A 23608-nucleotide genomic window follows, 5' to 3' on the forward strand; every position below is an offset into this window, starting at 1 on the left:
CGTGATCCTTACAATGTCCAATATTATTTATGCAAAAAATTTGGACATATTGCAAAGGATCATAAGAAAAAAATTTACATCTATTATAAGAAAGAAAGGCATATCATCATTGAGTGCCATCACTGACCTCAAAATAAACATACAAGGGCTTTCCATACAAATACTGAATTATCTAGGACTTCTTAATCTAGGTCTTTATAGACAATCAATCCTCTGTAACAATCCAACTTTCAATCTTTGTTGAGTCCATTCAACAGATGATTCAATCAGCCTTACCTGCCATAAAAATTTCAAGTAAATATTTCTCTAGGTCCCCATATATCTATTTTGCTGCATCCAACCATATCACTTCTTCATCCACTAGTTTGTAAATATTATCTTTCTATAATGGTCTTTTTTGATATTACTGAAATTGATAATATTATTTCGCCCAATCTTAATCTAATAGATGTTTTTCTTGTTCCTAAACTATCTACTAGTTTACTTTCTGTTGGCTAACTATCAAAAATAATTGTAAAATCTTATTCTCATCCATTGGTTATTTAATACAGGACCTGAAATCAAAAAAAGTGATCATGAGAGGACATAAGGAGAACGGCTTTTACTTTGACTCAAACCATTGAAAATAACTCTTTTTGTTCTATTTTTTATGAAAATAATTTAAATCAAGTCTAGAGATTGTCATTTGGGAAGTTAGGACATTCAAATTTTCAAAACTTGACAATGATGTTTAATTTTGATCATTTTAGCAATAAAGTTACTCCTCCTAAGAAGTTTTTTTTTGTTCTAACTATTGTTTTAGAAAAGTAAGAAATTATCTTTCTCTGATGGTTCTCATACCCCCATTAAAGCTTTTGAACTAGTACATTCTGAAATTTGGTGTGCTCCCATGATTTCTAATTCAGGATATAGGTACTTTGTTTTATGTATTGATGACTGCAGTCATTTTACATAATTATATTTTTTGAAAAATAAATCTGATATATTTTTTGCTTTTAAGGCCTTTGTATCCATGATTGAAAATCAATTTGAAACTCATATAAAAACTTTACATTCTGGTTGGGGGGGGAGGGGATATACCTCAACTAACTTTCAAACATTTCCACTAACCAAAGATATTATCTCTCAAAGATCATGTCTTTGCACTCCTCAACAAAATGGTGTTGCTTAATGAAAGCATCGATACATTCTTGATGTTACTTGCACTCATATGCTCAATGCTTCCGTCCTATCCACTTTCTAAGATGAAGTAGCATAGACAACTATTTACCTAATCAATAGATAGTTGTCCCTAATTCTTAACAATGAATGTCCCTACTTTTGCTTATTTCAAAAATAACCAAATTTTGGTATGCTATATATGCTTTGATGTGTCTGCTTTGCTCATCTTCCTCTATTAAAATGAAATAATTTTTTTTGCATAAGCAGCACAATATGCTTTCCTTAGATAGTAGTCAATCAAAAAGATTTTCAATGTTATGATCTAGAGCTCAAATGGATCTATGTTTCTCGACATGTGATTTTTTATGAAAATAATTTTTTTATGATACTCATAGACCTATATCTTCTCATGCTTCTTCTTCTATTTTGCATCTTTTTCATGACTCTTCTACAGATCATTTTAAATCTGATTTGATTTATAAGTGAAGGGCCCTATGTTCTCCCCCCGCTGACACTTCAATAATCCAGGTCCCTACATCTAGCCCTCCTACTTCTTATGTTCAAGAACCTATCTTTTGTCGCTTGTCTCATATAAGTCATCCACCTAATTGTTATGATTTTTCATCTTTTATTGTCTACTTGTCTATATTATCGTGTATTTCTATTCCTCACTCATATTCTCAAGCTGTTAAAGAGGATTATTGGAAGCAGACTATAGAGAAAGAGTTGAATGCTCTATATCCAAGAAAACATGGGAGACAGGACCATACCTTCCCAATGTTAGGCCTATTAGTGGCAAATGTTAGGCCTATTAGCTGCAAATGGGTCTACACGGTGAAACTAAAATTAATATGATGACATTTTAGATAGATACAAGATGTGGTTGGTGGCCTTAGGAAATCGTTGGGAATCTAGCATTGATTATCATGAGATATTTGCACTGATTGCTAAAATGACTATGATTTATACTGCCATAGCCTTAGTTGCCTCATACAATTGGTCTATATATCATATGGATGTTAAAAATGTATTTCTCAATGTTGAATTAACAGAAAAAATTGATATGAGACCTCCTAAAGAGTTAGATGTACCTTCCTCTAATTCTATTTGTCGTCTACAGTGTTCACTCTATGACCTCAAAGAAGCTCCACGAGCTTGATTTTCTAAGCTCAAAGGCACTATTCTTGAAATAAGATTTAATCAGAGAAAGTTTGATCCTTCAATATTTTTATAGTGATCCATACATGGAATTAATATTCTCCTTGTTTATGTTGATGATATACCAATCACAAGAAATGATAATAGCAGTGGGTTTTAAAGTAGACATTGCATATGAAGGATCCTAGTCTACTTAGCTACTTTCTTGGATTGGAGGTCCACCAGACCTTAAGAGAATCCTTCTTTAATTAGCATAAATATATATATATAAGATCTTATTGAGCTCACCGACATGACAAAAATATTTTTCATAAATACTCTTATGGAAGGGCAAACTTTGAAATGATGATGACAATCTACTCTCTTATCCTACTCTTGATACTCTTATGGAAGGGCAAACTTTGAAATGATGAGGACAATCTACTCTCTTATCCTACTCTTTATAGGAGACCTATTGGTTGTTTAATCTATCTCACCTTCATTGTGAGTTGATTTTTTGCCTCTCCTCATCACCTTCATCTAGCCATTGTTCATCACATTATTCAATATCTCTAGGGCATCCCAAATTATGGACTCATTTTTTCTCGAGGTTCATCTATGAACTTACATGCCTTTACTGATGTGGATTGAGATAATTGTCTCAATACTCACAAATCTATATTTGGTTGGTGTGTTTATTTGGAATGAGTTTATCTTTTGAAAATGCAAAAGGTAGGAAAGGATGTCCAAATCCTCTGCTAAAGTTGAGTACAGAGTTATATCTTCAGCATGCTTTGAGGTTGAATGGTTTGAGGTTGAATGGTTACCTGGACTTATTACTAAACTTCAATTTTTTTAATCGGCATCTACTCCTTTACACAGTGATATGATGGCTACCATTAAAATCCCTAAGAACTCAATTTTTCATAAATGAATAAAGCATATTAAGCTTGATTGTTATTATATATATGATGCTTATAATCGGCAACTTATTTTGCTGCCGCATATGCCTTCCAAAGATAAAGTTGCTGATATCTTTACAAAGACGCTCTCATACAATTGATACTAGTTCCTTATTAACAAATTATCATTGGTTGACTCCTTAGTATCAATTTGAGAGAAGCGTCAAGGAAAGCATGATTCCTTGATTATAAGCTAGAATATTTTTGATTGACAGTCATTTATTTTTATAATTTTCGATCTTTAATTGACCAATATAAATTATCAAATTTTCAACATATTTGTTGAGGAGACATAATCTCTAATTATAGGCTAGGATCTCTAATTATAGACTAGAAATAATTCTAATTGATAGCTATTTATTTTCTTAATTTTATTGGTCTTTAATTGACTAATATAAATTAGTATTGATTGTATTTTTTTTATTTATAATTATTATATTGATATATATATATATATATATCCTAAATTTTCATCTTGAGACAAGCAATTCCAGAATTCTCTATAATTCTCTTTGTACTCTTGATTTTAACAATTACAAGGTAGCAGTCCATAATAAAGAGGTAACATAAAATAAAATGTGATGTATACCTTACCCATAAGGAGGAAAAGTTATGACAAACTATCCAGCAAGAACTTTTGGATCTATCCTAAACTTTCTATGGAGATCATGCCTAAACTTGTTGAGCTAATAGATGGCATCTCTCTTTGTAACTGCATTTTAGTTTTTATTTAGTTTTTAGAACACACTTGAAAAGAACTATGTTATACATAAATGAAATTTTAAATCTTTTCATTGAGACTTTATGATTTAGTACTTGGCATAAAATGAAAGCACAAGAATCTCTTCACTAAATTTTCTGAAAAAAATACAAAAATTTCAGAAAAATTGTACGCTTGAAAATGTTTGGTCTTTATATTTAGAATTTAGATTATGCACATATAATGTTGTAAACTGCTAATATGTCATTTCAAAAGTGCTAATCCTTAAAATTTTTATCAAAAAAATAAACATTTAAATGTGGTTACCAATTGGTTGAGAGGACTAGTTTAAAGGATGGCTATGATAATGCGAGGACCTATGCAAGCATGTGTTTAGTTCTACATCACCTAGATCATGATATACTTTTGATTATACTTGCGATCATCATGTTTAGGATTGATCATGGTGTTTATTAGATTTGTGGTGTACATGTAATTGGATTTGAATGTATTTGGACCCTTGACTTGGTGCTAGCCTTCTTATATATGATGACCTTACACATAAGGTCATATTCCATAATAGAGAGGTAACATAAACATAAGCATATGATACATATCCTGTAAATATAGAAAAAAAGTATTATCAAGCAAAAAAAATAAATACAAGCCCTTCATGGCGACCTTCAAACTTCTTGAGCTCAAAGTGGTGTTTGATGGTCTATCTAGCAAAAAAAAATTGGACTTATCTAAAATTTTTTTGTGAACATGCCAAATGTGTGCTAAAACCGATAATATCAATAATTGCAAATTTATTTGTCAAGTCATCGCATGTTGCTAGTATTGTAGTATCATCGGAATAGCTATTATAGCATTTCACTCACAAGCAGGAGTTGAGGTTTTAGGAAAGCTGGTAAAATAGTTATCAAAGTTCTGCGATCATATTGACAACTCCTCCTTCATCAAGCAACTTAAAATTATTGAGCTTCAAGAGACAAAGTCTTTAACTTTCACTTGATTGAAAACTTTTGTTGCATCAAACAATTGGCTGCATTTTGAGTAAATGGACATGAGCGTGATCTAGACAACCACAACATCCTGATGATTGTTATGGTTACAGAGGCTCAAATGATTGGCATATTGTTAATGATGACTAGATGTATTGAGGTTCCTATGAGACAATTCTTCTCTTAATCATAGAGAGAGCGGAGGGCTACAACATGGGCATAATTCAGAGGTAATAGTACCATTTCTCATGTCCTCATAAAGCCTATGTATTAATTTGGATTTCTAATCTAATATGTAAATTACAATAGGGGTATTTGCATTGGTAGAGCCTCCATCTCCCATCTCCCATGTGCATAAAAAAAAAATACAATGGTCAAATATGCCCCTCCTCCCCCTTTGAACCCCCTCCTTAAGAAAATCTCACCCTGCCATGGCTCGCCCTCCCAAAACCTCTCCCACCACTTGTCCGTGCTTACTCTGAGATCATGTTCACATTGCCGATCTCCTTAAGAAAATCTCACCCTGCCATGGCTCGCCCTCCCAAAACCTCTCCCACCACTTGTCCGTGCTTACTCTGAGATCATGTTCACATTGCCGATCTCACAAGACAAAGACAGAGATGGCCTCGAAATCGGTGCACTAGCACCCACCAGCGAGGAGGATGGCGCGGCCAATGATCTTGCCCTCATGGATGAGTTAGAGGATGAGGCCAATAGTTTTGCAGTAGACTACTGGCCGATCATGCCCTCGGAAATGATGCGAGCCTCTAGAGTGGAGTCGAGGCCGAGGCTATTGATGTGCAAGTGGGCATCGATACGCTTGATCCATGTGAGGTCTTGACTTTCTAAGAGCATCTTGAGCTCCGTTATGACAATGGAAAGGGAGAAGAGAGAGCCAGCTCTGAAGTGAAAAGCAAAGCAAACGAAAAGCCTGGATGAGGGCCTCGGTCTTGGACATCTTGAGGGAGAAGAGCTCAGAGCCAGAGATGATGAGGCCTATAGCAATAGTGGTCTTGTCAATGTCAGGCTGGCCAACGAGGAGGATGGTGTGACGATGATCTTGCCCTCATGAATGAACTAGAGGATGTAGCCAATGGCCTTACGGGCATTCTGCTAGCCGACCAGGCCCTCAGAGACAGTGCAGGCCTCTAAAGTGGAGTTGAAATCCAGACCACGGATGTGCGAGTAGGCGTCGATATGTTCAATTTAGATGAGGTCCTGGCTCTCCAAAAGCCTCTCGAGCTCCGTTATGGTAAAGAGAGAAGAGAAAGTGAGCTCTAGAGGCAAAGAGTAAAATAGAGAAGAACGAATACTAATATGGGAAGAGGGTGAGGGTTTTAGAAGGAGCTAGGCGGCAAGAGGTCGATAGGGAATCCCAAATTTAGCAAAAAATAAGATAACGTATAAATAGTTTATAATCCATACTATATATAAAATATATTTTTTCATTATTTTAATTATTTTTAAAATACATATAAGAATAGATATTAATAAATCGATAAAATAAACTATTTTTTCAAGAAAAAAAAAACATTCCGTGCATGGCATGGGATTATACGCTAGTATCAATGTTAATATTAAAATCTGAATTCAAATTCAAAATTTAAATTGTTAGATTAGTTTCTTGCATGAAAGCTGAGAAATTACTGCCAACAAAATGATTTTATATGGAAGGAAATAGTTAATTCCTTGAAAGGATTCCGAGCTTGATTTATTGATTTTATGACCAAAGATGTACCCAAAATCAACTCTTCTAGTAACAAAATCATCTCCTTAATAAAGCTTTTCCAGCAATGAAAGACGCGGCCTAGCATAAACCCTCAGAGGTTTCGCCATCAAGAGGCTATCCTTCTCCTCCAAGAGGTCAATGTTGGACCCCCCCGGGTACCAGACTCCAATCAAAAGCTTGGAGAAGCCTAGCCAATAGCATAACAGTCATCGCGCTCCCTAGCGGCGCCCCCATGCATGACCGACGTCCTGTACTGAAAGAGATGAACCGGAGTTTCGGCTCAGGAAGGTCCACCTCCAGCGGCCCATCCGTCATATGCCGGTCTGGGTCGAATCGGAGCGGGTCGTTCCAAACCTTGGGGTTCCGGCCAAGGCCGACCCGGCTCAGCAGAAGTCGGCTTCCTTTGGGGATGAAGTAGCCGGCGACGGTGGTGTCTTCGATTGGCTCATGGGGAAGGTTGAAGGGTGAAACCAGGTGGAGCCGGAGGACTTCACGAGCACATGCCTTGATGTAAGGTAGCTGTGGGATGTCGGATTCTTGGACCAGCCGATCCTTGCCGACTACCCGGTCCAACTCGTTCATGGCTTTCCGGAGGAGCATGGGTTGGTTCAGAAGCTCGGCCAGACCCCATTCCGCAACGTTGGACGGGTTGTCTACGGATGCAAACGACAATTCCTGTGAAGATTAAAGTTAGTGCCGTTACATCCAAAAAAAAAATTAAAATTGAGGTTTTACGGTTACAAATCTGGCCGAAACAAGAAGCCCCCCAGAAATATATTAAATGACCAGAACGGATGAGCTAGTGTACATGATTTTTACGTCATTTATTTTTAGTACCAAAGTCCAAACAGATAAACCACAAGTAATAATGATATAGGCCAGAGTAAAATCAGGTACATGACAGAATTTGTTAGCAATCAGTATTATTGCATGAATTTTATATGATTTATTTGAAGTATCAAAGTCTTCACAGATAAACTAGAAGTGGTTAAATGTGATCCAGCCAAATATTAAAATTAAATACATGACACAATTTGTTAGCAACCGGTCGAGAGCTAGCACTATGAGCTGGCCGAAAGCTAGGACAGGTTATGGTTGTTTAGGATATCTTACCGAGATTTGAGCCTTGATCTCCTCCGCTGTCAACAAAGGACGCCCTTCATTATCCTCCAATGTGATCAGAACGTCAAGAAGGTCATTCACTTCCCTCCTCTTCCCTCCGACCTCCGTCTCCTTTCCAGTACCCCTCCACCTCTGCATCCTCTCCTCGATTATAGGATCATGAAACTTACATATCAGACTCATAGCCTCCTCCATCATCTTCTCATGCCCACCCACGTCCAGCCACCTCAATGATGGCATAAAATCCGGTGCATACAAGGCAAAGATCAACGAACACCAACAATCTCATCCATGTACTCAGTCTCCTCATCCATCTACTCGATCTCCTCCTTGCCAGGCCCTCCATAATCTCCACCCTTCCCAAAGTGCCTGACCCCAAAAATCATCCTTCTGATAACATTGCTACTGTTGGAGCACGCCACGGTCCACCATCTATCATAGCCAAACCCGCCCTGCACACGTACTTAACGACGTGATCGGCCTCCTCATCACGTGCACTTGATTGCCAGCGGAGCCTGGAGGGACTGACGAGCTCGGATGCCACCACTTTCCTCATCTTCTTCCATCGCTCGCCCCACGGATCAACGCCGATGGAGAGGAACCCCCAGCCCAAGTGCCCGGAGGACATGAGGAGGAGCCAGGATGCGAAGATCGCATCGTGCTTCCTGAGGAATTGGAGGCCGAGGTCGGGGGAGTTGATGATAACTACATGCATACCACCAAGCCGGATGCAGATGATATCCTTGCCTTCTGTGATGTCTAGGATCCATCGGAAGAGGGGCATGTGGTGGAGAAAGTTGAGGATAGGGAGAATAGCGATGGCGGACGAATTATTGGGCATAGCCAAGATTGAGTCGAGAAGGGTGAACATCAAGAACACCATAGTTGAAGAGAAATGCGGTAGTTTTATGTATGCATTTTTAAAATTTTTACAGCGGAACATATATAGATTAAACAATTTAATCTACAATGCATGCATAGATCTAATCTAAAACTATTATATAAGATCCATGAGATGAACTAATATGCATGTATGTAAATCTGAAATCTAAAATTTAACAAGTATAGATCATATCTATATGTAATTAGATCATATCTAAATTATATTTAGATCATATCTAAATATGAATTGAGTTCAAAACTTCATACCTGAGCACGGATAGCAGATCATCACATCCGAAATCTGTGGTAGTTGATTCTTCATGATGCTCAGCAGCCACACACGTGTCCGGCCTCAACAGGTATCCATACGAAGCCCTTATGCTGATTGATCTCTCGGGAGTGCTAGCTCTTGAAGACACCATGCTTTGGCTGATCTAAAAGGAACATAAAGAAGATAAAAAATAAGGAGACTCTCTCCTTTTCTTTCTAGATCCATGCATCAAATCTCTACGATAGAAATCAAGAGAAAAATTTTTTCTTCTCAATTCTCCCATGCATAAGAGATAATCTTTCTCTCTTCCTCTCATACCTTTAAGAAGAGCTTTTTTTGATTTTTTATAATAAAAATCATATCTAATCTAATTTCTCATGTAAAAAATTATATGAAATCCTAAGCTCTAGAAGAATCCAAAAGAGAGACCCAAGAGAAGAACCGTTCTTTTCCTTTCTTCTCCATTTTTCTCCTTAATCTAGAACTCTAGGAAGCCCCAAACACCCAACCATATTTTTTTGATATTTCTTCTCTAAATTTTTATGTTAAAAATTAAATCCAATCTGATTTTTATCTTAAAAAAAATAAAAAAAAAAATTGAGAGAAAAACTCCTTCTCCAAGGCTGTGTACTAGAAAGAAGACTCTTCTTCTTCCTTCTCTTTCTCTCATTGGGAAGAACTTTTCTTCTTCAATTTTTTGCTATAAGATCAGCAAGAGAGCCTCTCTTTGACACCTAAGAACCAGCAGTAAAAGCCTCACAAAATTCCTTCAAAAGAGGTTGGGAAGGAAGCCTAGACGTATGGGATTAGTTGGATGCCCCTCCTTTCTTTTTGGCGACCAAAAAAGGAGGAACACATTCTTTTCATGGAAGGAATAAGGGGGCATGGCACTTCTTGTGGGGCATGGATATTTCACAGTGAAGAGGAGTTAGGCATGGAGAGATCTTAAATAGATGGGTTTAGAAATTGGTTAAGTTCTATTCCAAATAGGGCTCAAGAATCTTATTCCAATTCTAACTAATTCTTGGACCAATCCTAACTAACTTAAAAATTAGTTATAACAAACTAACTAATTAAATCCTAGCCCAATTAGGAAATCAGTTGGCCCCAATCTAATTAAAAAATTAGTTAGATTAAAACCCCATTGATCCAAGGATTGATTTTTCTCATCTTAATAGATATTAGGAAAGCTTTGGATAATAGTGCTTGACTAATAAACCTATAATCTAATAGAATTTGATCCAATCAAATCCAAATCAAATTAAATTGAATCCTATTCAACTCAAAATTTGATTTATATCCTTAAGATCAATTGAAACAAGCTTTGTTATCTAATAGAGCTACATCTAATCAATCTATAGCAAATCTAACTGAATTCAATTAGATCTGATCCAATCCTCATTGTTCAATCAAATTGAGCCAATAATAATCATATTGTTAATTAATTATTTCTCTAATTTATCAATCATTAGTAAATAATTTATTACAATCTTTGCATAGGATTTATCATCAATCATATTGATAATTAAATCCTTCAGCGATTTATAATTATCGATCAACCATTTGATCAGACAGGTACTTCTATGTGTATGACCACATAGGTTCGAATCTAAGCTGGTAGCACAGAAATTGATTCCTGTACTAATCAAAGTTACCATCTAACAATGATTTCTGATATTCAGATAGGTCAAATATATGTCCAGCAACACTCTAGAACCCATGGGGATATAGTTATCATATAATTCATCCTTTTGACTCTCGATACTCAAGGATGACTTAGGCTAAAACTGTCAATGCAGGATGAGTGGTCTATATTATTTCTCAACCTCAAAAATTTTGTGACTCCTCACTAGGACTACTCTGACCAAAATTTTGCTGAATTGATATACAGTGATGTATCATCTCTAATTTTACTTAGAGCAGTCAATCTCATCTTGACTCGTACTCAAACTTCACAAGTATTTGACTGTATCCAAAAACCTTCCATCATCAAATTAGAAATTCGGAAAGTCCGGTACCAAAACACAATGAGTTACTTGTAAGTCACCGAGACAGCCTTAAATTAGAGAGATACTTATACCCATATCCCATCAGAGCAACTCTTGACAGTAGAGTGCTTCGAAAGTAGTCACACTCAATGAAATGTACTCCTATATATCACCCGTATGTCATACCTGTGTCATCACACGTTTTGGTTAAAAGGATAACCAACTAATATGGCATACAAGAACCTACGCTCGATACAATTATTGTCCTTGTAATAATTGTATCATTTGGTTGCAAGCAGGATTTAAGAACCATACGATAAATTTTTCTTTATCATTTTGGAAACAACTTTAAAGACTTCATCATAACATATGAGTTCTATTTAGGAATATGTATTCCTTATGATGAATCTGTCAGATAACATTTATCATTTTATAATTCATATATATATAGAGAGCACAATTATCTACAACCTAGATGATTGGCTTTAGGATACATTTTTTAACAACTCCTACTTGAACTAAAATCAATCAGATCGGTATCAAATACCCATCTTCCATTTGTGATCATCGAACTCATTAGATCCGATTGCTCTAGTCAATAGATCGGTAAAGTTTTCCTTTTAGTCAATCTTCCTAAGGTCGACTTTTTTTCGATCTTATCGAATAAGGTGATAGCAATGTAGAAAGTGTTTAGTTCTCAGATAAAATATCGGTTCTTCAACTTGAGCTATAGCTCCATTGCTGCTGTCAATACAGAAGGACTGAACCATCAATGAAGGGTGTCACTCCAAGTCGCTAATGAACTTTCATAACCAAATAACTTCTTTACCAGCATCAAATATCATAAAAAACTTCATATCATAAATAAAACTGGCTATTGAATACTGCATGGAACCTTTCCAGCATGTCGCTCCTCTTTTAAGATAAAAATATAATCTGACACAACTTTATCATTTCGATCCGAATAGAAACTGAAATCAATATTCCACAAGTTTTAGGTCAGATTCTCCATCAACGAACCATTGGTCCTTAGTATTTCATAAATACTTAAGAATGGTTCTATAACCTTCCAAATCTTTATGGAGAATAGAGATGATAACCAAGCTTTTTTTTTTTCTGTAATGCAGGGATGTCATTTTCGATTAAAAAAATTCATCCCAACAATACAAAGAATACTATTATAGAATTATTAGCCCATTTATACATACAAAATTCTACTTCATTCTCAATGAAGCCATACGTTCAAAACATATGTTCCAACTTCGAAAAATTTAATTCAATCCAAATGGACTTGAGGATTACCACAAGGAAAACATCTCATCATAGTCAACACTATAACTTTGATGAAATCTTTGACAACTGGATAGAATTAATAGGTCTCCATCTTTTCATCTGTGCCTCTTATCTATTTGAAAATTCACTCACACCCTATGGGTCTTACCCCTTCAGGTGAATCAATGAATATCCATACATCATCGATCTTCATAGACTTCATTTCAGATTTAATGACTCCAAGCTACTTCTCAAAGTTAGATCTCTATATAGCATCAGTATGGGAGATCAAATTCTCCTTTCAAACTTAGAAACTGAAGTATCTGTTTGGCTGACACGGTACTCTATCGTATCTTCTCAAGGATGCCTTTACATAAGACTCCAGATTTGATCTAATCAACTCTAATTTTGTTGGTTTGTGTCAGAGTCGGTTCCTCTACCTATCAAACTTCACCAAGCTTGGTCTTAACAGCATCAGTTCCTTCACCAAAGAACTTCTTTTTCAAAAAAAATGCATTAAGATTCACAAACATCTCATATCCATCAAGAAAATAGAAAAAATACTCCTAATATGATATTTATCAGATCAATATCTAAGCTAGTTGGTTTATAAATATTTCACATAAGCTCGACACTCTAAACCCTAAGGTGAGAGAGTATCAAAATACTTAAGTCCATATCTCATATGAAAATTTGATGACCAATTTGCTCGAAACGTTCTTAAGCACATATCAAGTAGTCTCTAAAACATAACCTCAGACAGACTAGCAAACCCCATAGTGGACCGAACCATATCTAACAAAGTTCGATTCTTCCTTTTAGATAGTGGTGTCTCAGGAGATATCCATTTAGAGAAAGAATCTAATTTTCTTCAAGACATGTCAAAAATTTACTGTAAAGATATTCACTTCATAGGTCTAACCGATGAGTTTGAATACTCTTTGTAATTTATTTTTCTACCTCATTATGAAATTATTTGAACATTTCAACTGATTCGGACTTATGCTTCATAAGCAAAACACACCCATGCCAAGATAGATTGTCTGAGATTTTAATGAAGTAGTAAGCTCTCTTTTGGCATTTATGTTCATGAGTGTAAATACATCAATATGTATCAAACTCAGAATATCACTGGCTCATTCATCCTTTCCAATAAAAGGTGACTAAGTCGACTATGCCAAAGGTAGGCTTCAGTGATATTATCTAATCTAGGATGCTAGTTAGACGTATACTTTATATTAATAGACTATGGTAATGAGTTTATGTCATTTCAATTATCCACTTATTATTGCAGTATCATTCACAATGATATCACAATAATCATTCTTATTGACACCATCAATAAGATTGGACAATAATGATAATCACTTAAAATAACTTCTTCAAGATTGAGAATAAGCTCGACGATTCTTAATGTTAAGATTGGAACAGACTTCCATCCCTTACATTTAGGAGTCTCTTGCTGTTTCAAACCTTCTACTGTCCTGAAATCTTTTGCAACTATTTGCAAACATAACTTACATTATCGGTATCCTATACCTTGGTAGTAGTATTACCAATAGAGAAATATCAAGGAGTTATTATATAACTATCTTAACCAGCAACCATTTGCTGATTTTTTTTAGGCCTATTTGGATTAGCTTTAGACTTTTTGATCAATTAGCTCAAAAACTATACTCAACCTTCGATACTGGCTATTAAAGTTAGATCCGATAACGTTGTCACTATCTAATAGTGAACAAAACAATAATTTTATAGTCATTTTTGAAAAGATAACAATTGACCTATTAGTATATGAACTATTTTAAGCCTAAAGATTTAGACTTTAGTCTAAAGGTTCTCCTACTATTTTATATGAATTGATAGCCTCTACCTCCAATTCAAAAAATTACTTTAATTTTTTAGTAGGTGCTAGAATCCATAGAAACTACAATTGGACCCGAGTATGGCTCAACCAATCCTAGTATGACTCGGCCAACCCTAGTACATCCATAGGTAGATTCATAATCAATTATTTCTTCAAATACTTTTTAGCAATCAGATTTTATCCCAGGTATATCTTTAGCAAGCATATGGCACCTCCACTAAAAAATTCGATTAGATCCAACTATTAACATGACTACATCAAGTGCATCTAACAAATGAATGTACAGGTCCGAGTGTGGCTTGACCAACTTGACTATTGATCTGAAGGACACAACAAGAAGGTCATATGATGAATGATAATTTCAATACCCACTAAACACCAAGCATGTGGCACCTCCAATATCTATTTAAAATATTGGACACATTATCATGTACCTTAATAGGAGGCTATGATCTAGTTATCCCCATAACTAACTCATTTTATGGACCTAATAATTTAGAAATTTTGGTTAATATATTTTAGAGGACATCAGTTAATTTGCAAGTCATAAATCTTTCCACTGACTTCATCAAGTCATGAAAAAACTAATGACTAGCTGGTCCAACCGACAAGTCATAAATCCTCCTACTGACTTCATTAAGTCATGAGAAGGACTAGAGACTAGCTGGTCCAATCGACAAGTTATAAATCCTTCCACTGACTTCAATAAGTCATGAGAAGGATTAGAGATAAGTCGTTTCAGGATACCTAAATCAGTCATACTGATTAACCTTATTGACATGGGTCAACTCGAGTCACTTAGTGATCTAATCAGCCGAATGACTTAGGCTCAATTATTGAGCCCCAATCAAGATCCATTTGGTTTAATCAAAAATATGGACTCGACTTTTTACAACTATTGTATTTGATATAAAGTATCCTTGATCTAATCTAAATCAACTATTGGTTAGATCAGATCAACTACTCTTTTAAGTCTATTAAGTTTTTGATTTTTAACCTTAGGTCTAACCCAATTAAAAAGATCTTATTTAAGCTAACTCATGCTCATGTTTTATGCAATGTTATTAGATCTTTAATCACAACTCTAGATCTAAAATATATTTTTTATTCTTAATTAAATATAGTACTAACATGGGTTAAGGTTATTAATTGAAACCATTTCAACTTTGTAAAATAATTTTACATCATTTTTATGAAAAATTTTTTATTCTAAAAACTAGGTCAGCCCATCTCTGAATTGAGTCGGCTCACTACAGTGGGTCAATTAAGTCTGATACTTGGTCGACTACTTGATCATGAATAATAACCATTACTGTTCGGCTATTCGGCTTGAGACAACTAGGTCGGGTCAGTCAACACTAAGTCAATTAAATCAGGAGACTGGGTCGACTTAATTTAAAATTGAGTCAGCACAGTAGGTGTGCCAACAGGTATCATGTAGTTTCAGATCTGAAAATTCTCGCATAAATTAAAATAAAATCAATCATAACAAACTTTAGTTCATATATAAATATTTTATGATTTTAAATTTTATTTTTTATGATTAAAATAATTTTAATTATATAGATTAGATATTCTACCTTTCATACAACTCATACTTTATATCACATACAATAAATCTTAGGATTTCAACATCTAGGATTTTGCAGAAAAGTAAGTTCTTCCTTTCGCATTCTTCTTTATGAGATTAAATTACATGACATCTCTATATGTCATAAGAACACCCTATCGAATAGGAAGAGAGAGCCTTTAAACTATTTTGATCCTATGACCAGATGGTCTGATAATCAATCCAATCCAAATACTTGCTAATCGGATCATCTAATCTACTCACATATCATATACATAAAAATTTAGATCTAATCTAAATTATATCAGATCTGATTTTTACATTAAATCATATCTAAAATCAAATTATAACACATCTCATGCATTACTAAATTTAGATTTCAACTCTACATGCATATATGTTCATGTCATAACGAACCTTCACTCTGATACCAGTTGAAGGGAAGCGTGATGATTTTGTGCATGTATTTTTAAAATTTTTACAGTGAAACATACATAGATTAAATAATTTAATCTACAATGCATGTATAGATCAAATCTAAAATTATCATATAAGATTCATGATATGAACTAATATGCATGTATGTAAATCTAAAATCTAAAATTCAGCAAGTATAGATCACATCTATATGTAATTAGACCATATCTAAATTATATTTAGATTATATCTAAATATGAATTGAGTTCAAAACTCCATACTTGAGCACGGGTAGCAGATCATTGCATCCAAAATCTATGATAGTTGGTTCTTCATGATGCTCAGCAGCCGTACATGTATCCGGTCTCTACAGGTATCCACACGAAGCCCTTGTACTGATCGATCTCTCTGAAAGTACAAGCTCATGAAGACATCATACTTTGACTGATCTAAAAAGAACATAAAGAAGATGAAAAATAAGGAAACTCTCTCTTTTTCTTCTTAAATCCATGCATGCATCAAATCTCTACGATAGAGATCAAAAGAAGAATCTTTTTTTCTTAATTCTCCCACGCACAAGAGAGAACCATTCTCTCTTCCTTCCATACCTTTAAGAAGAATTTTTCTTCTCTAATTTTCTATGATGAAAATTAAATTAAATTTAATTTTTTATACAAAAAATTATATAAAATCTTAAGCTCTAGAAGAACCTAAAAGAGAGACCTAAGAGAAGAATCATTTTTCTCCTTTCTTTTCCCTTTTTCTCCTTGATCTAGAGCTCTAGGAAGCCCCAACCATCCAACCAAATTTTTTTGATATTTTTTTTTAAATTATCATGTTAAAAATTAGATCTAATCTAATTTTTATCCTAGAAAAAAATTAAAAAAAAATCTGAAAGAATAATTCCTTCTTCTCCAAGGCTGCGCACTAGAAAGAAGACCCTTCTTCTTCCTATTTTTCTCTCATTGGGAAGAATTTTTCTTTTTCAATTTTTTTATTATAAGATCAGTAAGAGAGCCTCTCTTTGATGCCTAAGAACTAGTAGTAAAAGCCTCACAAATTTTTTTCAAAAGAGGTTGGGAAAGAAGCTTAGATGCATGGGATATGGGGCATCCAACTCTTGGACGCCCCTCCTTTATTTTTGATGACCAAAAGAGGAGGAACGCATTCTTTTCTTATGAAAGGAATAAGGGGGCACGGCACTTCTTGTGGAGCATGGATATCTCACGGTGAAGAGGAGTTAGGCATGGAGAGATCTTAAATAGATGGATTTAGAAATTGGTTAAGTCCTATTACAAATAGGGCTCAAGAATCTTATTCCAATTCTAATTAATTCTTAGATCCAATCCTATCTAACTTAAAAATTAGTTATAACAAACTAACTAATTAGATCCCAATTAGAAAACTAATTAGGCCCCAATCTAATTAAAAAATTAGTTAGATTAAAATCCCATTGATCCAGGGATTGATTCTTCTCATCTTAATGGATATCAGGGAAGCTTTGGATAATAGTGCTTGACTAATAAACCTATTATCCAATAGGATTTGATCTAATCCAATCTAAATCAAATTAAATTAAATCCTATTCAACTCAAAATTTGATTTGCATCCTTAAGATCAATTGAAATAAGTCCTGTTATCCAATAAGACTACATCCAATTAATCTACAGCAAACCTAACTGAATCCAATTCAATTAGATCTGATCCAATCTCCATTATTCAATCAAATTAAATTAATAACAATCATACTGTTAATTAATTATTCTTCTAATTTACCAACTACTAGTAAATAATTTGTTACAATCTTTGCATAGGATTAATCATCAATCACATTGATAATTAAATCCTTCAATGATTTATAATCGTCGATCAGTCATTTGATCAGACAGGTACTTCTATATGTGTGACCCTATAGATTTGAACTTAAGTCGGTAGTACAGAAATCGATTTCTATACTAATCGAAGCTATCATCTAGCAATAATTTTTGATATCCGGATAGGTCGAATGTATGTCCAACAATACTCTAGAACCCATGTGGATATAGTTACCATATAATTCATTCTTTTAACTCTCGATACTCAAGGATGACTTAGGATTAAACTGTCAATCCTAGATGAGTGGTCCACATTGTGTCTCAACCTCAAAAATTATGTGACTCCTCACTAGGACTACTCTGGCCAGAGTTTTGCTGAATTAAAACACAGTGATGCATTATCTCTAATTTTACTTAGAGTAGTTAATCGCATCTTGACTCGCACTCAGACTTCACAAGTATTTGGCTATATCCAAAAATCTTCCATCATCGAATTAAAAATTCAGATAGTCCGGTATCAAAGCACAGTGAGTTGCTTGTAAGTCATCGAGGTAATCTCAGGTCAGAGGGACACTTATATCCATATCTCATCAGAGTAACTCTTGATAGCAGAGTGCTCCAAAAGTAATCATGCTCAGTGAAATGTACTCCTACATATCAACCGTATGCCATATCCATGTCACCACACACCTTAATTAAGAGGACAACCAACTAATATGATACACAATGACTTACACTCGATATAATTATCATCTTTGTAATAATTGTATCATTTGATCGTGAGCAGAATTTAAGAACCACACGATAAATCTTCCTTTATCATTTTGGAAGTAGCTTTAAGAACTTCATCATAACATGTAAGTTCTATTTAGGAAGATGTATTTCTTATGATGAATCTACTAGATAATATTTAATATTTTATAATTCACATACATGTATGGAGTACAATCATCTACAACCTATATGATTGGCTTTAGGACATATTTCTCAATAAGTTGCACCTGCAATAGGATCATTTTGAGTTGATGTTTAAGAGCACCATGAAGGGCTTTTTGAGACTTTGGCATGAAAAAGTAAAAGAAAGCAGAATAAGCAATGAGTTAAATAAGCACACAGATCCTCTGCCGTGCACATGGTGTGGTGCACAGTGCACATGCCTGCATGCATAGCGGGCTGTGCAATGCATGCCACATGTGGCCACATGTATCATCCATCATGCGATAAATGGTGCATTTGATGCACCACACCATGCGATATATCGTATGTACAGTAAAGGATCCGCATCCATCAAATAAAGCATACTATGTTTGATTAGTGCGAATCTTAGACACCCATGCATGCATGTCTGTAGTTGCCATCAATGGTACCATTTCTAAAATAAAAAGTTTGAAAATCCTTTTCTGGTATGTTTTATGTAGGTCTATCTATTGGACTTGCTAGCTCAATTGGTTGGATCTATTGAAGGAAATATTTTTCTCAGATTTAGCAGGGGGACAAAATTAGGAAGAATGGAGAAAATTTAGTGTAGGAAAGAGTATTTAAGATAGGAAAGCAGAGATATTAATAGGAGGTCTTCTAAAATTTTTATGTAGCACCTTGATTGAATCCTACCAATTTTTTTGGGTAATTCTTAGAATAAAAAGGGAAGCCATACATGAAAAAATGAAAGTCACAAGTAATGACATGGTACACATAGTTTCATACTACCTACAACCCGTTTACTAGATATTTATGTAGGAAATTTAATTTGAATGCGAAAATAAACATATCTCTAGCCATTATTGTTCAAGCCTAGAATGAATCAGAGATGAAGAAAGTTATGAGAATATTGAAAGATAAATCTTGTAGATGAATTTGCCAAAAGAGTTTTTTTAGTCTATGCCTAAGGATTCGATGACTATACTTGATGAAGAGTCATGAGCTATATTTGTAGGCTAAACTAAGGACTCTTTTAGATTAACATAACTTCTTTCATACATATTCGAAGCACAACTATAGTGGAGTCCTTATCTTGACTTGAGTCTATCTTTATCTTAAAAGACTTTTAATTATTCATTATTATCTTAAGTATCTTAAATTATCTTTAACGATTAGATTAGAAGTGGACCACATCAAGTTCTTAATATTTGGATGAGTACAATATTCTCCCACTTAGCTTATGTGTCATAATCAAGATATCAAAGAGGTGGTAAATAAAACTATAATATGGTCATAAACCAATTTAAGTCAAAACTCTTACTTAAATAAGAAATTTCAATGCATGAATCATGGCAATTATATCTTATAAATTCTCCCTTCAATATATTACAATGCGTGAAACTCTTTATTTAAGCATTTTATAGTTTTTTTTATGAATAACTTCTTATAAGCTATTCAGAATCCATCTTATTTATGACATGAATTTTATGTGCACAAAACAAAAATCATGTCCTTTATTTCTAAGAATATCATAAATGTTATACAAAAAGCAAATCAAACAAGAATTGAACTAATGATTCTCAGATGATTCACATGATCTTTAAATTGTTGGCCGATAATCCTTTAGTCATGGGGTATGCAATCATTAATTTAGTATTGATATGTCAGATATTCACTTCATGCTTCTTGACATGATCTTTAATAGCAAGATACTTTATATTGATGTACTTACTACAACTTTCACTTTTATTATTTTTAGAAAAAAAAATTATAGTGGATTTATCACAATAAATCTTTATTGATCTTGCAATAAAATCAATAACTCTCAAACTAGAAATGAAATTCTTGCGAGGCCCTCCATGTTCTCCACCCTCCCCAAAGTGCCTGACTCCAAAAACCATCCTTCTGATAACATTGCCACTGCAGTAATGTGCCATGGGTCTGATGTCTATCGTAGCCAAACCCACCTTGCATAAGTTATATATGTATTTAACGACGTGATCGGCCTCCTCATCACGTGCACTTGATTGCTAGTGGAGCCTCAAGGGACTGACGAGCTCAGATGCCACCACTCTCCTCATCTTCTTCCATTGCTCACCCCATGGAGCAACGCCGATGGAGAGGAACCCCTGGCCCAAGTTCCTAGAGGACATGTGGTGAGGGGTCGGGATGTGAAGGTCGCAACGTGCTTCCTGAGGAATTGGAGGCCGAGGGAGTTGATGACAACTACATGCACACTACCAAGATGGATGCAGATGATATCTTTGCCTTGTGCGACGTCCAGAATCCATTAGAAGGGGGGCTTGTGGCAGAGCATCATGGGGAGGCTGCCGACTATCGGCCAAGGGGTCGGGCCAGGAGGAAGCTGGCACCACCCTTTGGGAAATGTGGCATGGTTCCAAGCACGATGATGTAAAAGGAAGAATATTGAAAAGGAGGTGATGAAGAGAAAGATGAGGATAGGGACCATAGCGATGGCAGATGGATTGGGCATAGCCAAGATTGAGTTGAGGAGGCTGAACACCAAGAATGCCATAGTTGCACCAGCAATAGATCGTTAATTTTGAGTATATGTTGTAGGAGCACCGTGAAGGGCTTTTTGAAGACTATTTTGGCATGAAAAAAAGGTAAAAGGAAACAGAACAAGGAATGAATTAGATAAAGCACACTGTTTGAATAATGTGAATCTTAGACGCCCATCCATGCATGTCCATAGCTGCCATCAATGGTACTATTTCTAAAATAAAAATTTTGAAAATCTTTTTTTGGTATGTTTTATGCATAGATCCATTTGTTGCACTGGCTCGATTAGTTGGATCTACTGAAGGAAGTATTTTTCTTAGATTTAGCAAGGGGCAAAATTAGGAAGAACAAAGAAAATTTAGTATAAAATATAGTATTTAAGATGGGAAAGCATGGATGAATGGAGATATTAGTAAGAAGATCCTACGACAGAGGTCATGGCCCCTCTAAAGGTTTTACGTAGCTCCTTGATTGAATCCTACCAATTTTTTTTTTTGGATAATTCTTAGAATAAAAAGGGAAGCCATACATGAAAAAAAAGAAAGTCACAAGTAACGACATGGTACATCGAGTTTCATACCGTCTGCAATCTATTTACCAGATATCTATATTGAAAATTTAATCTGAATGTGGAAATAAACATGCCTTCAACCATTATTGTTCAGGTCGAAAATGAATTAGAGATGAAGAAAGTTGTGAGAATATCGGAAGACAAATCTTATAGGTGAACCTACCTTGCTTCTATCCTATAAAAGAATATTGTAAAAGAGTTCTTCTAGTTGTGCCTGAGGATCTCAATAGCTATACTTGATAGAGAGTCATAGACTATATTTGTAGGCTAGATTAGGGACTCTTTTAGATTAATAAAATTTCTTCAGTCCATATTCAAAGCACAACTGCAATGGTATCTTGACTTGAATCTATCCTTATCTCAAAAAAATTTTAATTATTCTTTATTACTTTAATTATCTTAAATTATCTTTAACGATTAGGTTACAAGTGGGCCACATCAAGTCCCTAATATTTGGGATGAGTACAACATTCTCCCACTTAGCCTACATGTTACAATTGAGATATCAAATAGATGATAAACAAAACTATAATATGGTCATGAACCAACTCAAGGCAATACTCTTACTTAAATAGGAAATTTTAATACATAAATCATAGTGATTATATTCTATAAATTGAATACTCCTTTCCTTGTATTACAACGTATGAAACTTTTTATTTAAGCACTCATACTTTTCTTTATGAATAACTTCTTGCAAGCTATTCAGAGTCTAACTTTATTTATGATATGAATTTTATATGCACAAAACAAAAATCATGTCCTTTATTTCTAAGAATATCATAAATATTATACAAGAAGTAAATCAAATAAGAATTGAACTAATGATTCCCATATGATCCATATGATCTTTAAACTATTTGATGATAATCCTTTAGTCATGGGGTCCGCAATCATTAATTCAGTATTAATATGTTGGATATCCACTTCATACTTTTTGACATGATCTTTAGTAGCAAGATATTTTATATCGATGTGCTTGCTACGACTTTCACTTTTATCATTCTTAGAAAAGAAAACTACAATGGAGCTATCATAGTAAATCTTTATTGATCTTGCAATGGAATCGACAACTCTTAAATCAAAAATGAGATTCTTCATCCATATCATCTATGAAGTAACCTCATAACATACAACGAACTCTGTCTCTATGGTAGATGAAGCAACTATAGATTGCTTATTACTTTTTCAAGATATAACACCTCCAGCAAGAAGAAAAATATATTCTGAAGTATACTTTCTTGTATCTACATATCCACCAAAATTTGAGTCTGAATGTCTAATCACTTCCAAGTGACCGGTGTATCTATAGGTAAGTATATAATGCTTGGTTCTTTGTAGATAACATATGACCTTCTTTGCAACTTTTCAATAATCAAGACCAAGATTGCCGTGGTATCTATCTAATATTCCTACTGTATATGCAGTATCATGTCTTGTATAGATCTGAACATATATCAAGCTTTCCACTATAGATGCATATGAGATATTCTTTATTTACTTTTTTGTCAATTCATTTTGTGAACATTGATTCTAATTGTATTTATCACTTTTCATAATATGTGCAATTTTAGGAGTATAATCTATCATTTCAAATCTTTTCAAAATTTTTTCAATATAAGTTTTTTGAGATGAATCTAAAATCTTTCATGATTTATCTCTGTGAATCTCCACATTAATGATACAAGATGCATCTTCTA

At 34.5% G+C, this 23608-nt stretch overlaps 1 protein-coding gene across 1 annotated transcript; it reads right to left on the bottom strand.

The window, feature by feature from the left end:
- Nucleotides 1–6737: 6737 nt before the first annotated feature.
- On the bottom strand, nt 6738–8599 carry LOC105032989 (tryptophan N-monooxygenase CYP79A68-like). Its single transcript, XM_073256173.1, is given in 4 exon segments — nt 6738–6848; nt 6850–7368; nt 7807–8099; nt 8263–8599. Coding segments are annotated over 4 exon segments (1260 nt in total).
- Between the last annotated feature and the right edge of the window lie 15009 nt (nt 8600–23608).

The sequence above is a fragment of the Elaeis guineensis genome, chromosome 4 (assembly GCF_000442705.2).
Source record: "Elaeis guineensis isolate ETL-2024a chromosome 4, EG11, whole genome shotgun sequence".
NCBI classification, from domain to species: Eukaryota; Viridiplantae; Streptophyta; class Magnoliopsida; order Arecales; family Arecaceae; genus Elaeis; species Elaeis guineensis.